Consider the following 16,550-nt stretch of genomic DNA (forward strand, 5'->3'; position numbering starts at 1 on the left):
ATCAACAAGAAACAGAGAAAGTCAGCACATGGCCACAGGTCAGTAAAGACAGAACATCAGCACTTTGGACACATGTCATTTAGGTACCTTTTGTGTAATCAGCTCCAACCCACAGAGTATCCCACTCCACATCGGATTACACATTTGTATTATTTCTTCATAACAAGGAATTCAGGCTAGCACCGGTTTCTCCAATACACACAAAGCTTAAACAAAGCTATCTGATTCACATCTGTAATTTCATGTTCTGATTGGACCTATTTTAGGGAGGTAAAAAAAATTACCAGTTTGGGCATTACCTCAGCAGCAGCCTTCAGCTTCATATTAATGTAGAGGTTCGAATCATCCCGATTTCCAACCTAAGGTTGAAAAGACAGTTGAGTCCCCCTGCAGAGTAGAGACCCAGCCACAGCCTGAGAATGTCTTAACCCTCTGCTTCCTCAAAGCTACACCAAGGAGAAAAAGGTATTCTTGAATAACCATACCACACTGACACAGACTAAAGGCATCTGGAGCAAATAAGAAAGCGTTCTTTCAAGTAAGAGGCAGCTAAAGAGAGCTTGTCTGATCTCCTGCATAAATACCATTAACATCTGTTAGAAAACCCTTAAAAACACAGTGAAGCAGAAAAGCAGAAAATATTGCTTGCCACCTCATCTGAAAAAGTTAATTAACATGATCAGTAGGTGCTGATAACATCCAATTATCTGAACGAGGCTTTTAAAAACTTGCTCCCCTTTGATACCTAGAATTTTATACACATTTGCCTTTATGGAGAAGCTTCTGCTATGCTGTTTCATACCTTGAGAATCTTCTCATCAAACAAGTAAAACCAACAAAGTAAATAGTGCAATGCACAAAGAGAAAACAGCAAATAGAAGAAGTGTCTGTAGCATTGGCAGAATTGGGTGATTACAGTACGAATGTTTACATCATCCAGTATGTTTTGGCTAAAGGTGGTTCTCCTTGTAACTGTTAGAAAACAAAGGGCAAGCAGGAAAAACATATTAAGAAAACTCCTGGAATCTAGTTCTCTGATACTAGGGAGCCATCCTTATTTCTCACACAGATCACAAGCTGCAAGGATGACTGTATTAGCCAGTCAACCAGCGTGCACTTCTTCCCCAGGCTTATACAAAGAGGCCTCCTCCCTTGTGGAGTCTGCTGAGGTAGGAAAAATGATGCATCATATAGGCAGAAGAGACATGTTAACAAAAAGATGATATGCAGTGTGTAAAGGAGGATATTCTTGACTACAGAACAAAAATAAAAGACAACTGACTCATTCTTCCAGCTTGGAGGACACCAGAAACCTCCCAAGAATAGAGCTGGTGAGGTGCTGTATATCAGAAATATCTGATTGTCCCAACATAACTGAAAAACGGACAGTTGAGAACATCTGTATTTGAACTTCTCCTACCTGGGGCGGTTTGATAGCTTACAAGTGTTGGAGAGCAAACAGATTGTAAAGGATTTATGACCAAGACAACCCTGGTTTAAAGAGAAAACAGATCAACCAAGAAAAGATTGCAGTAACACTACTGTCCCTTACTGAATTTTAAATCAAGGAACTTCCCTCTTCCTACTGAATACCTGAAGACAAGTCTTCTGTAGAGCTGATCTTAAAGCTAATGAAAAATAACAACAACAACAACAAAAACCCACACAGATTTGTTCCTAGCATTGAAGAGGAGCATGTTCTTCATGTATTAAAGTGGTCTTAGTGACTGAAACCAGAGATTGCTGTGCAGGTGCCCTAAACAAGAAAATATAGATAGAAGCCCATGTGCTGGACAGTCATTTTCAATCTCTTTGTGGCCATGCAGTTCTATCCATACGTGACAGTTGTTACTACTACTCACCTTCAGATCTAAGCATACCAAAAAGTTTCCATTTTTTATAGCTATAATGGGGAAAAAAAAACCCCACCACTTAATTCTGCCAAATACAAGCCCCAAACCTGAACTGATAAGAGCATTTTTTCCATTCACAAGCATTTACACATAGATTCTAGCACCTACTCAAGCTTCTGACAAACATCAATTTCAGCAGTGAGATTTTACTCTGCACTCCAGGTCTTCTTGGTTGAGGTGATTTGCTCACTTCTCTCTCTCCGTGCTCTCATATAACAGCTGATCAAATTCCTCATTAACCTCAGCAATACCTGGTGCAATCACATCTGTTAGAGCTGATGGACTTTAGGACTCATAAAAACGTGAAGGAGAAACATCACAGAACAGCATCAACACCCCACATGGTGCTCTGCACTCCAGTTCCTTACAAAATGCTACTATTTTGCAAAGCAGTTTTGCAGAAGCTCATCAGTTGCCCACTTAACACAGCAAAGCAACAAAGATTTTCTGTAGTCATTAAAGAAAACAATACCTGCAAAATCGCAAGTCCTGGTGTGAAACCTGGAAACTTCTCCTTCATCTCAGCAACTTGCTTCTTTAATCTCTCTCTCACTTGCCTGAGTGTAAAAAAAACCCACAAATAATACAGAAGTTAACCACAGGTTTGAATTCTCATACAATGGTAAGACAAGTGATTGAAAAGCTGACAGGTGGCATGACCAGCAAACACATACCCACACCTTGAGTACACAAGTCCAAGCAATCTCCAAATAAAACTGATGCCCATAAGATGCCCATAAGTCACTAAGACACTTTAGAAGTTTCATTCAAACTTTTTCTTTTTCCCCCCAAAATTTTCAAGTCCACTGTGCATTTCTTCACTCTCTTCTTTACACAGCAGTCTCATAGGATACAGGGCAATAATAGACAATGAGACATGGAAACTCCATTTTAAACTCCCTGCTAAAAAGCAAACCTCCTTTCCACATACAGTCTTCCACAGATGCTTGGCAAAAGATGACAAATTTACAGTGGTAAAACTCTGTATAAGAGCTGAATAGGCTGTCCCTAAACCTATAGCTCTGCTACAGTGGCCAAAACTCTTTGTTTCTCCTTCCTGTCTGCTTGGCTTAACCCAGGGCTGGATAACTCACAGTCCTACACTCACCTTCCCGCTTCCCAACATGGATGCAGAAAATTACTCCAGTCTGAGCTTCCAAAGAAAGTAAAAAAATCTTCCAAGTGAGCAGGAAGAAGAATGAGAAAGAGAAATGAAGCAGCAAGGACAACTAAACCCGGATACACAGCTCAGGTTAACTCTACAGCAAAAGACAATCTGAAGGATACAATTATTAAAACACAACTTTGAGATGAGTAGATGAGAGGATTTACTGATTGCATCAATCTAGCTTAAATGTCAGTTCATACCTAGTTTAAAGGTAACAGTTACTCATCACCTATAAACGAGCTGCAAACAGCTCAAAAGCTGCTGTCACTGCTTCGCATGCAAGTCCCAGGTGTGTGCTCCTTCACCAGTGCAGACTTGATAGTGGGGTAGAAGTCCTGGTGCTAGGCTCAATGTGCTCTGCTAGCTGGGATTTTGGCAAAAAGGGCCTGACTGCAGCCACGGCTCTGTCTCCTCACCGGAGGCTGCTTGGACTCAGCGAGAACAGATCAGCGGTGCCTACCTTGGGTACATCTACCCTTAAATCAGTGCCCCAAAAGGTCTGATACTTTCTAAGTGGAACCAGACCTCTCAGACTGGAAGAGCAGCTGTTGGTGCCAGTTTGTTAAATAATGCAAACAGCAAAAGTGCTGGGACAGATTAAGTACCCAGAGGCTGCAACTCCTGCCATACAGCTGCAAAACTCCAGGATGACTGATAGCAAGTGAAACCAACTCTATCTTGCAATGATATAAGCTCCAGATCAGAAATGCCAGAGGCAAGAAGAAAAAGAAATGGAAGCAGATGCAACTCAACAGCACTGTTCCCAGGGGATGGCCGCAGCTGGCCCAGCCAGAAGCAGCCCCGGGGCTGATGAGCCCCATCTCAGGGGAATCACACAGCCTCCTGCCAGTCCTAAATGAAGCCTCTCTCCTGCCACATCGCAAACCACGTGGCCAGAGCTCTACTGCTACCAAGAAGCGGGTTCAAGGTATTTATAAGCAATTGCATCTGGCCAATCTATTCCAAGTCTCTTAATAAGCTTTGGTAAAAAAGGTTGTTTTCAATCTTATCTCAGAAATAGAGCTTTCTGGGCATGATTTAGCTACTGTCTCCAGTTAACACTGACTTGCCTCTGACACTCTCTTTTGAGCTCACAGCCTCATCCTAGAAATTCTTCATGCTGAAGCAACAAAAATGCATCTGCTGGGTGGCAGCACCTCACCTCTGCTGCACATCCTCTAGGGAAGGCAGTACCACTACAGCTGCTGACACAGTCAGGCCTGAACTCATGAGAAGTCCATAACAGCAGTGCAGGGCAAGGAGTGTCAGAAACCCAATGCTAGAGTGGGTGCTGTGGGGCGCCTGTCTGAGGGAGCTACTTCTAAGATAAGGCTCTGAAATAGCCTAGATGCAGCTGAGTCAGTAAGAAAGATGCAGCAGTGGTTTATGGCCTACAAACAAGAGGAAACGCAAACAAATGTGAAATGTACTGTAGTCTACAACGCAGTACAGTTCTCATAAGGGACAGTCAGCTGAAAGGGTCTCAGATCTGGCATTTATTTTTAATCCAGCCTTCTCAGTGCAGGAGAAGCAATCCCATCAGGATCTATTTCTCTCTATCCACTTTGAAGCAGGGCTACGGCATGCTTTTACACCAAGCAGCCACAACTGCTCACACATTATATTGCTGCCATTTTCTGTAATTAGGCACTAGCTCATTTCCCCTTCAGCTACACATGAAAGGTAACATGCACGAACACACAAGTGGTGCTGCAAGCGCTGAATAGTCAAGAAACCACTTGCTAGACAGCCACCTAGTGTTCACTACCGCTGAATGACAGTTAAGAAGAAAGCTAGAGATATGAAGGTCAGAGAGAAAATTAAGTAAAAAAACAAATAAAAAGCAGTCTCTGTAGTTTGGAAGATACATTACAAAATAATTCGGGTCTTCATGAAGATAAAAAAAAAACCAATCATATTGACAAATTAACAACTTTTTTGTTAGTAGCATGAACATTTATTCAAGCTTTCAAACATAGATTGGCAATTGGACATGGCTGCTCCTCCAAGAGCCTTTCCTCCCAAGACCCCTCCCGTGCTGCTGGCTCTTACACAAACAAACTCCCACTGCAAACACAAGTCCAGGGTCCACACAGGTTAAGGACAGCATGTGACTTTAAGCATACAATGAAAAAGCCAGTTCCAAAGATTAAAGAAGCGGTGAGCCTTTCTTTCACGAGACTGCAGAACTGAGCCGAATTTAAATTTATGCAGTGAATTTCCCAGAATAGCAAAGACAAACCACCTTCCACCAGTTCTGCTCGAAGCACAGAGAGAGAAGCAGAGCTCTCATGCCAGGATCTCCCCAGGCAGACTCCACCACACCTGCTGCATTCTTTACATGTCATGGCTTGGGTGGCTGCGGTGTGAGCATATGTGGCACCAAATTTAGGATAAAAATCAGGCTGTACTTCCATTCCTTCTGTGGACTGTAGGTGATACTGCTGAACACATGACCAAGCCAATACCTCCCTCAGAGACAATGATGCTCTACAAGAGAAGCCTGACACCAAGAGAGAAAGGTTTGGCTTCACTGCCCAGATTATAGATTCCCCAAAGGTTTCAAAAGTGTGAATCAGAAGTGCTCTTGCTGCAGCCCTTCAGAATTGGCTGCAGAAAGCTAACAAGCCTCCCCAGATCCTAAGCCACTTTGGCCAGAGCTATAGCCATTTTTCATTGCAGCCTACAGTGCTGCCACTGCTCAACTTTGCCCCCACGATAAAACAAATGGCTTTGTTTGAGGGAAGATGCAATTTAGACAACAGAGCTGCACTCAATTCACATGTCTCCTGCCCTCACCTCACACTCAAGTTCAGTATAATACATCCAATATCCTTTACAGACTCTCCAAATAGAAGAGTTTATTTCTACTGAAAGAAGCTGCCTTACTCAAAGTGTTAACTTGAGGGCCAAAATCCTACACAAATCACAATGCCTGCTGTTCTGTATGTTCTTCCTTCTGTGCATGATAAAAATCACACCTACTATCATCACATATATTGACTAATTTCCTTTGTGTCTCTTTTGAACCTTCCAACACTTTCTAGACATTAACTAGCTTGATCTCCTACATAAGTTATCTTTGATCACAGGGATAAGGAAGCTCCATCTCTGTTTTTTCCCCTCTTCAACTGATTCACAAAAATAAGAGTGTCACTATTTACCTGTTTGCTTTTTTTTTTTTTCCTTTTGTTATTGTTTTTGTTTAAATAAATAACATAACTCTGAATTAGTTATTTTCTTCACCTTTCTTTGGGGAAGAGGTGGCTGATGGCAGGAGAAGAAAGTTCATAGTACTTAGGAGTTTTCGATTTAAAACACATACATAAACTCAGAATTAACTAGCTGGAACACTGCTTCATTGATTCACCTTATTTGTTAATATTTGACTGAATTACAAGCAAAGTTTTCTCAATTAAAGCCCAGAATAATAGAAAAACCCTACAGGATTGTAACTGAAAAGACTTTGCAGATGATGTACTGAGAAACATACCCTTACTATGGCAGACAAATTCAGTTGGATATTCCTAGAAAGAGCACACGCCTATCACTTGCTTATTTCTTTTACTGATAGATTCATGGCCTGACAGTGGGCTCTGGATGTTGAGAATCCTTTGGCTCAGCTCTTCTCCAGAGGACCTGGAAAAAGAGACATAACTGCAGGTGGACAGCCTATTTCCTCACATCTTCATCAAACACTCCACTAGAGAAAAAACAAAATACGTGAGACCTGCAGACTATGATACGGTCTAGCTATGTTGGGCATAAATAGAGGAGATGTAAAGGAAATGAAGAACATTGGTACAGATGCAATAATTTTTTTTCCCATCTGGTGCTGTTTTCAGGCCAAGAGTCAATGCGTGCTGAAAGCCAGGCTTCAACCATGAACCTCAGAGCTGCACTGGAAACAAAAGTAATCCTTTCTCCCACATGCATCTACTAAAATCTTGCTCTCTTTCAGGCATTTGAACATAATTCCATTCATTTCTTAAAACAACTGCTAACATAATACTGAAAGCAAACAGAAATAAGAGTCACCACTATAAATAAAAAAATAAAAAATAATTTTTTAAAAAGCAAGAAAATTAGAACCAAGAATATTAGAAGATGAAAGCTCAGAATACCACCAAAATATGCTCCTTTTCCTCAAACTGTCACCTTTCCAGAATTCCATTCAGTCTAAATTTTCACTATGTGTAGCTTGAAGGAACCTTTGTCAGCTTCCATGCCAGACAAAGGAAGTCTGAAGCGGGCAGATAACTAGGTACTATGAGCACCACACAGGGCATGCAGAGCACAATGCTCTCAAGACTGACAAAAGTGTAAGTCTAACAACGTGCACAGGACTGACAGACTGAAAGCCCCAAGTAATCATCCTGACAAGTGGCTCAAAAATTACTGGGTAAAACATATTCCAGAAGGCTTTTACTGTTGACATTTAGATTCAAGAAACATGAAGACACATACTTTTGAGAAATACAGCACTGCCAGCTGGAAGTAGATGTTCCATACACAGCAACACCTAAGATGAGCCCCAGCAAGTTCTCAGAGATTACTTTAGATAATTTCAAATTTACACTTTCTGTCCAAATACTGGACAAATACTGGAAAAGGTCACCCACTAGAACAGGTTGCCCAAAGAGGTTGTGGATGCCCCATTCCTGGAAGCATTCAAGGCAGGCTCTGGGCAGCCTGATCTGGTGGTTGGAAACTGCTGACAGCAATTGGGTTGAAACAAGATGATCTTCAAGGTTCTTTTCAACCCAGGCCATTCTATGATTTGAAATTCCCTGGTTACGGAGAGGTTTGTAAAATCATTAAGGTTGGAAAAGACCTCTCAGATCATCTAGCCCAACCCCAAACCATCCCCATTTACCATGTTCTCTCATCTCCATAGTTCTTGAACACCTCCAGGGACAGCAACTCCATCTCCCTGGCAGCTTGTTCCAGTGCATCACCACTCTGTGTGAACAAATTTTTCCTAAAATCCAAGCTGTGCACGCCAAACCTACCTCACCACACACCACTAGCACTGAGTATCGCACAAGTGTCACCCATAGCCAAGCACTGCATTTTTCTTCTGCACATACAGCAGTGCACTCACACATATAGAGTGTGTACGTATAGCAACGTACTGCAGAGCAGCAACTGGAAAAGTAAGCAAGGCTACACGGCACAAGGCTCAGTTGAGTGAAAGCCGAAAGCAGAAGGAAGTCTGACAAATCCTTCCAACAGTTTTGACAAGATACACGCCAACACTCATCCCCATGTTATCCGATGCATAGATTAACTTCATTAGCTTTAAAAAGAAGCAATCGATCTCTCAAAACGGAGACCACCCCTAAGCTGCCAACTCGGGCCCAGAAAGCAGCCTGAGAGCACAAACAGACAAGAGGCAGCAGTTCCACCTTATCGCATCAGCCTGGGCGCTTAGCACAGAGATGCCGAACAACCACGAGCAGTGTTCCAGGGCTGATGCTGGACGGGGCCAACAAGAAGCAGACCCCCAGGCTGAGCTCTTGCGACAACGCTTTCAGTTCTTCTGAAAGGTAAACCTCCCCATCCCCCCGCCGGCAGCGAGGAGGGTACATACGCGGAGACGACTTTGCCGCTAAGGACCTCTGCGGGGGCCATGGCGAGGGCGGGAGCCGGCAGCCAAACGCGGCGGTTCTCCGGGGCGCTCTGCAGGACACGCCGTCCCCTCCACAACCCAATCCTACAGCCCACGTGGGCCCTAAACTTTCAGTAGCAGCCACCACCGCGCAAGCGCTGCCCCACCCCGGCGGGCTGCTGCGCTGTGCGTGTCCCTCCCCTGCGTTTTTTGGCGCCCCGAGGCTGAGGGGAGGGGTGGACAGGTTGTGAGATGGCCGCCCTTACTGCAGCGCGTTCCCTGGCTCTGCACACACGGGGTCTGGGTGTAGGGACGGGAAAGCCGCCGCTGTGGCGGGCTTTGTGCGCTGCTAGGGGAGCACGCAGATTGCTGGTCACGTATTTAATACAATTGCAAGTCAGCATATGGATAACTTCAGTATGTTATGGCCTGGGGTTGCAGGTAGCTACTATGGGACTCTTCAGACTTTGCTAAGAGTAGAGGGTGTTTACTCAGCAGTCTTTATACCTCAGGAGATATCCTTTAAGCAAGCAACGGTGCTGAGGCTGAGGAAGGCATTTCCTTGTGCACTGATCTGCGCAGTTCTCCATTTTATACAACCAGTGCTTTTTGTTAATCCACAGGTGAGTGTAAGCTGAGAGAATCAGCTTTCAGTGCTCTTCTCGTGGGGACAGGAAGATCAGTTGGATGCCATACTGTGAGGCTGCCTTGCTTGTAATGCCAGGGCCCTGAGGAGCTGCACAAGGTTTGTCCTATTGGTGTGTAGCACAAGGGACATGATTCAAGAAAATGGAGCTTCATCAGAAGAGGGGTGGCCAGCAGGGACAGGGAGGTGATTGTCCCCCTCTGCTCTTGTGAGACCCCATCTGGAGTACTGTGTCCAAGTGTGGAGCCCCCAGCACCAAAAAGACAGGGAGCTGTTGGAGAGGGTCCAGAGGAGAGCCACGAAGATGGTCAGGGGACTGGAGCACCTCCCCTATGAGGACAGGCTGAAAGGTGACCTCACTGCAGCATTTCGATACCTAAAGGGAGTCTACAGAGGGGAGGGGAATCAACTCTTTGAAAGGGTTGATAACTGCAGAACAAGGGGAAATGGTTTCAAGTTGAGAGAGGGAAGATTCAGGTAGGATGATGTCAGGGGGCAGTTCTTTACAGAGAGAGTGGTGAGGTGCTGGAACAGCTGCCCAGAAAGGCTGTGGATGTCCCTGGAGGTGTTCAAGGCCAGGTTGGATGGGGCCCTGGGCAGCCTGGTCTAGCATTAAATGGAGAGGTTGGTAGCCCTGCATGTGGCAGGGGGTTGGAGATTCATGATCCTTGAGGTCCCTTCCAACCCTGGCCATTCTGTGAAAACAGCAATCAGGGCCAGGGAACTGACAAATGACAGTTGGTGATGGGATGGAGCAGTAGTATGTTCCCATCCTACTGTAAGGCTTTATTCCTGTTACTGTTTTGGGACACATCTGCCACATGTGCCAGTGCAGCAAAGAAACGGCATGGCCACTGCAGGTTCACAAAGTGTGGAAAACAGGGATTTGATGCTAGTGCAGCAACAGGACTAAAAAAGCCTGTTTGAAGTGCATTTTTGAAAATAAAGCTGCTGTTGTAAGGGGTTTGCTGAGAAAGCATTCAATCCTGCTACACCACTGCATCATGCTTCTCAGTGCTATAATCAGATCAAGAATGGATTTGGGGACCTGTCTGATTTTGAGAAAAGTGGAATACAGACGTGGCAGCTTCTGTCTAGCACACCAAACTATGAGGATGGAAGGATGGAATATACAGATCCTTTTGTTTTAGAAGGTTCAGAACCTCCAAGTTTGCTTCTCTGGAGTTCTGGGATGGGAATATATACCATATATTGCTAAAACTTCTCTGAGGATAAGTCTTTCGCGTGTGTTTTCTCTCATAGAATATGGTGGGGTAATGACTTCTGCTTTTTTTTTCTGCTTATTTATTTATTTATTTATTAATTATTGAGGGGAAAGCTGGTTACTTCAAGGGGTGAAACCAGCTGAAGTTAAAAACTTTTCAATTGTAGGAATAGAGGTCAGAAATTTCTCTTTAAAACTGACTTGGAAAAAAGGGAAAACTGTATTTGGGGTTTTTTATTATGCTAAATTTTAAAAACAAAAAACAAAAAAACAACAACTAGAAATAACTTTTGTTGTTGTTGTCTTTCTGTAGCTATTCCTTGTATTTCATGGAATGTTCCAATAGACAGTTGCAGTATTATATGATCAAAACTGAGATAATACAATTAACTGAGGGAAGGGATTTTTCTCAGCTGCTTAAAATTCTGTGCCCTGTTTGTTTCTTCTGTTGCTTTTATCTGAGGCCTGAATGAACTCTTGGGGAAGAAAAAAAAAAAAGTGTTCAGAAAAATGTGCAAAAGACTCTTTCAGTTAAGGATAGCACAGGCTTGCAAAAACAGCTTTTGCTAAAAAAGATCTGACACTGAAGATGATAGTGTATAAATATCAGCAGGAAAAGAAAGCCCACTGATGTAAAAATATTCCAGTGACCTTGTTTGCAGAGTGAGCAAAAAAGCTCGTGCTGTCAGAAGCTGTAGATTCCAGCCCAGAATTGCAAATTTGCATGGTTTGCATGTGTCTTTACTTCCTCTACTTTACTTCCTCTTCATGGCCCTGCTCCTGAAAAAAGATGTCTCACAATGACACGTAAAACTTTGAAAATGACCTGGAGAGTAAAAGTAATACCAAACAAACAACTCTTTATCATCTCATTTTGTTTGAGCCAGATTCTGTTTTAATGGGAAGGAACAGACTCGTGAATTTTAAATATTTATGACAGAAAATCAGACTAGCTAATCTCCTTTTATCATAGCAGAAAAATCTGTTTTATTTCCAACTTGTTCCATGCAGCAGTCAAGTACTAAAGCTGAGATTGTCACTCAGAAGCTGTGTGTCATACATTTATGTAAGAACTTGTTCTTTAACATTTAATCTTAATTGTCATCTTGAAGTTGAAATACTGAGAATGGGATGGGAAGGGAACAGAAAAGGGGTTTTATGATGAGAAATGGCTAAACAGACCTTTTCAGTTCTTGTTAGAGCTATATCCAGCCCTGAAATGAAGGAGAAAATGTAGAGCTGCTGTTGTAAAGGAAATCTTGGAGAAATACAGTGGCAAAGGAGACAAATGTGAAAATAGGTAGAGTTGAGAGCAACAATCAGTGTTTTATGCTTTCAATACAATTATTTTGACCGTGCTTATGCAAAACAATAAGGAAAAAAAATTAATGCTGTGATAAGGACAGCTCTGAGAATGATAAGCACAGTCTTGTAGCGAAGAAGGCTTATTTTCTGTTACTGTTTGGATGAAGGTAAAAACAGTTACTTGAAGCCACAGAAAGATCTCTGCTCTTGAATGCAACTCCAGAGGAGTTGTTCTTCCTCACTCACTTCCTTGCCAAATGTTCCTGAGTTTGACTTGGTAATTGGTGCATTTGGACTGTTTACTCTTGTATCCACCCCCTCTTACCTAACATGTCAAAAGTCATAGAGGTTGCTCTTTAAAAAAAGCCACGAAGGCTGCAAAATGTGTGCCAGAAAGACTTTCAATGTTACTGATGGGTTAAGAGCATGCTTCTGCTTGCTTCTGCTTGCACAGGGACCCAGAAGTTGGAATTTGTTATGTGAAACTGACCCTACATCAGCAAACTAAGGAATAATGTTAGTCATTGCTTCACCCACTGGTTCAGATAGGATATCACCTTCAGTAAAGGGAGAAATGAAGGCATAGATGAACTTAACACATTTTCCTTTCCTGAGCAAAGCAGGGTTGGACAAATAATTGATGTTCCTGTAGAATGTAACTTCTTTCCTGTGATGGAAAACACAATTTAGTAATGGGGGAGTGGTGGCATTTAAATATATGCTATTAGTCAACTCTACCTTTGATCAGATGACGGAACTTTGACATAGGAGGCTTCTGATTGACCTCAGCATACGTGAGGTCCCTCATAGCTAAGCTGTGTTAATGTAATGCTAGAAATAATGATCTACTATTTGTTTCATCATGAAGTGTTTCCTAAGTGTACTTAGCCCCTTATCTATTTAGCTATCTCATGTGCTCCATCCATCTTAGGTACATCACAGAAATTGCAGCTTGGTGAAGCAGCCAGCTGTTGAACTGTCACTGCAGAAATGTCTGTCCTGGGTTGAAATGTTACTTGCTGTCTGGTGTTCAGGGTTTCTCGTTCAGTGCCTGAACTAGCACAACACAGTTTAGAGCCCCCCTCGTCAGCTTCAGTACAAAGGTAGCCAAGTTAATTAAATTGCTTCCAAGGGCAATTTTAGCAACAATTAACTGATTTTTTATTAAGCAGTCAAAGGGTTCTTTCATTGTTGATTTTTTTTCTGGTAGGTTGGTCAAGCTGGTTGAGTTTAACAGAGTGGTAATGACAAACAGATCTCTGCTGTGCTCTTCTGACCCATCTCAAGCTTGCCAGCTACTTGCCTCCCATGCAGGAGTTTTGCATCAGCCAAAACTAGTTCGTCACTCTAAAGACAGCAACAACCAGGTCAAACTACCTCTAAACTTCCACTTGCATTCCTGTGCCACTGACTCATGTACATGACTGATATACAGTTGAGTGCATTTGTCACAGGCTCCTTTCTGTTGGCTTCTTCTCTTGTTGCTCCTGTAGCTGATTTTCTTTAGATACGTCACTTTACCTTCAAACAGAAATCTTCCAACACTTCCAGTTGACCTCTTAGGAATCCTGCAGAAGAAAAATGCTTCATTAGCAGCTTGAAGAATTTTGTGTCATATCTGATTCCACTGAGAACAATGTTGGAGTGCTTGATAACGTGGGCCCTGGGTTGGCCTGACTGGTGTTAAGAGACAATTCAGAGCAAATAAACCATTTCCTAAGTAGTCCTCTCACATAATAACCATTCCTAATACTTCTACAGCAATGCAATAAACAGCAACCTAATTCACTATCCCAGCCTGTTTGTGAGTAATGCAATATCACATTTTCCAGACAAGACAGATGAGAAAGAAGGATTGTCTAAAGCAAAATATAAACATAAGCAGTGGAGCTGTGATTAACTAGATTGTAATTTCTAACTCTACCTATTGTCTTTGGCTAATAATTTATAGTTAATGGCTTGTGGCAACATTGGATCTTCCCTATTTATGTCAACTCTTAAATTTCACTAGGCACCTCTAAAAATATACTTGCAATATTTTCTATGGAAATTATTGCTATACTGGCTCTGCCTTTCTGATGGTGTAAGGATTTGTAGCTGCCACAATGATACTTGTAGAGGTAGGCAGGGGGTGAGAGGTAATTTTCAGGACTGCAAGTGGGGAGACATCCAGAAGACAATCTTTCCACTGTAGTTTAATCCACACAGTGTCTCAGATGATTCTTCCAGCCCAAGCAAGGGCATCCCTGATAGAGCAAGGCAGCATAGCTAGTTTTATGTCATCTCTTCATGAACCGTAGCAGGGTGCTCTCTCAACCAAGCAATTTCTCCTTTTTCAGTGTCCTCCAGAGACAGGAGGGGGCTGAATGTATCCTGAAAGATCTATAGCAGAGGAAGTCCCAAGGTTGCACGAAACCAGATTTCCCATAGATCATAGTTTCAATAGACGGGGTATTCAGAGGTAAACACAGAGAAATTAAGAATGCTTTGGACTTGAGTAACACAGTCATTGTGTGTCTCTGAATAATCACTTTGAAAAATTGAACTGCATTTGATGTTGATGTATGCCCATACCTCATAATGTGATAAACAGGCACAAGAAGTTGTACTTTCAATATGCTGATTTCAATACAAGCCCTTCTTTCTATGGAATTGCCTCTAGATTGCAAGACTATACTAGGTCATACAAAAGGTTGTCCTGGCTTGGTGGACAAGTGCAAATTTGTAATGAAGATTATAGGAACAGGGCAAACATGATATTCATGGTCTCCAGCCATTTACAGCTGAAAGAATTTCTGAGACAAGCAGGGTAATGGAAATAGGGGAGAAATAAGGTAAAGTTAGAGACAAACAGTGGTTTGACCAATGCCTTCAATTCTGAGAAGTTCGTGACAGGCATAAATAATTTCCTTATATACAGTATATAGGAAGTCTCAATTTTTTTCTCTTAACACAAAGATCTTTGTGTGCTACCTCTTTTGCATAAGTACCTCTCGGCTTTGTGAGTCTTGGTTAGATTTTATGGAAACAGGATAGATAAGGTACTTGTCTACACAGCTGTGTTTGGTAATATTTCTTGTACCTCTGGCACAGTGATGTATTTATGCACTGTGCTGTTTGTTATCTCCCTGTTGGGGTTGTTCGTAAGTAAACTTTATTTCTTAGCATCAAATTAAAAGTATTTGATTTCTCTCCCACTGCCTGTGTTTAATTGTGCTACTGAAATTGGAAAGAGCAGAAAATTGAAGAGGGAGTGAGTCTAACAACTGCTCTGGGACAGTAGGCTATAGATGCTGTTAGTATGATTACAGGCACATGTCAATGAAGCAAAAAGATTTTCCTTTACATAATGGTCACCTAAGATGTGTATTTGGGTATGAACTTTAACTTCTTGTGAACAGAACCTGAAAGAAGTTAAAAGGTGATGAGTGCACAGAATATTCAAGTATCTCATTCTTTTCCACTTTGAAATGTATCAAAGTAGGAGAGCTCACTATTAGCTTGTTCCATGCTCATTTACAATATTAGGAGCAGTAGAAAAACCCTCTTCTGGAATTGTCTCAACGTAAGCCTGTATATAAATGTGAGCATGTATCTCCCAGTTTATTTGCTTTATACTGCAAACCTTCGTATAGCAAACTTTGACAGCTTCCCATGGGATTGATCCCATTTTTTGCCCTTTGATTTGCCTATGAGCTGTGTGATTTGTATTTTAAAAGAAGAATTGCTCAGTTTATAAACAAGGCAGATCCTGGCAGAGGTTTGAGAGACGCATCGCTTATATTTGCCCTGAAGCTATGGAGTCTGTCCATTCTTGCATGCTCAAGTCTATTGCTCTGTACTTTCTCTGAGCTTTCCAATTTACAAACCAGCTTGAAATCTCATTAGAAAGTCTGTGCTATGAAATGAGCCTTCCTTTCCTGCTATATCTAAGAGCCTGAAATAATCCAGCAGGACAGTCCAATGCTATGTCCTGTGGCCTGTGTCAGCTGTAACAGGCAAAAAGCACATTAAGGACTCGTCTAGTCCCCTTCAGCCACTGTCTTGAAGCTAACCATTTTGACATCTCTAGCCTGTGCACCCCACTGCAGCTGCTGAGGTTGCACATGGAATAGTTTTGCTTTGGAGCCCTGCTGCTTTGCAGAGCTAACCATGAGCCTGTGGCTAGACTCTGGGCCTAGGACAGTCAGTGACTGATGCTTGCATGGGCTATGGGAAAATTGATGGCATGTAGACTTGGTGTAGAGCAAGAGTATGATGAGCTCAATAGGGGAAAGCCTGCTGTGATACCTCCTTATGGCCTAGATGCCTGAAGAAGAAAATGAATTATACTTCTAAGAGGAAAAGTGTTGAGCTGTAATGTTACTGGTATCTTATATGCCTACTGTGGAAGTGTGGGACCAGCAAGTGTATTCTGAAGGAGACTGTTCACATTAGTTGTACAGGATCAGCAAAGAAAATATTACAACAGTGACTCAGTAAGACAGTCAACAGATTTGGCCTCAAGGCCATTTCTATATTACAACGTTGACACTAGTATAGGCATTGACCTTGTGGGCCTACGTGGTGAGGTGTCAGCACAGTTAAGCAGTTTGGTCTGAGCAGCTGCCTCAGTAATACCATTGAGGAATGGGTCTTAGTGCCCTTTTCCTTTAAGGATTCAGTGGCGTTCTTGGAGTTTT

The 16,550-nt window shown here is 42.4% G+C and overlaps 1 protein-coding gene across 3 annotated transcripts in view; it reads right to left on the reverse strand.

Annotated features, from left to right (window-relative positions):
- MTHFD1 (methylenetetrahydrofolate dehydrogenase, cyclohydrolase and formyltetrahydrofolate synthetase 1) overlaps window positions 1–8,816 on the reverse strand; it is a 37,441-nt gene extending 28,625 nt beyond the window's left edge. The window contains exons 1-3 of one of the 3 annotated variants that reach the window (XM_052695582.1): window positions 8,675–8,815; window positions 2,386–2,470; window positions 300–359 (exon numbers count right to left, since the gene is read on the reverse strand). In XM_052695582.1, the coding sequence (XP_052551542.1) occupies window positions 300–359; window positions 2,386–2,470; window positions 8,675–8,715 (186 nt within the window). In that variant the 5' untranslated portion in view covers window positions 8,716–8,815. Of the gene's footprint in view, window positions 1–299; window positions 360–2,385; window positions 2,471–6,574; window positions 6,594–8,674 lie in introns of those variants that run through there. The other 2 variants (XM_052695584.1, XM_052695583.1) reach the window with 2 other exon arrangements.
- Window positions 8,817–16,550: the final 7,734 nt, after the last annotated feature.

The sequence above is a fragment of the Tympanuchus pallidicinctus genome, unplaced genomic scaffold (assembly GCF_026119805.1).
Source record: "Tympanuchus pallidicinctus isolate F22 unplaced genomic scaffold, pur_lepc_1.0 scaffold3, whole genome shotgun sequence".
In the NCBI taxonomy this organism is placed as follows: Eukaryota; Metazoa; Chordata; class Aves; order Galliformes; family Phasianidae; genus Tympanuchus; species Tympanuchus pallidicinctus.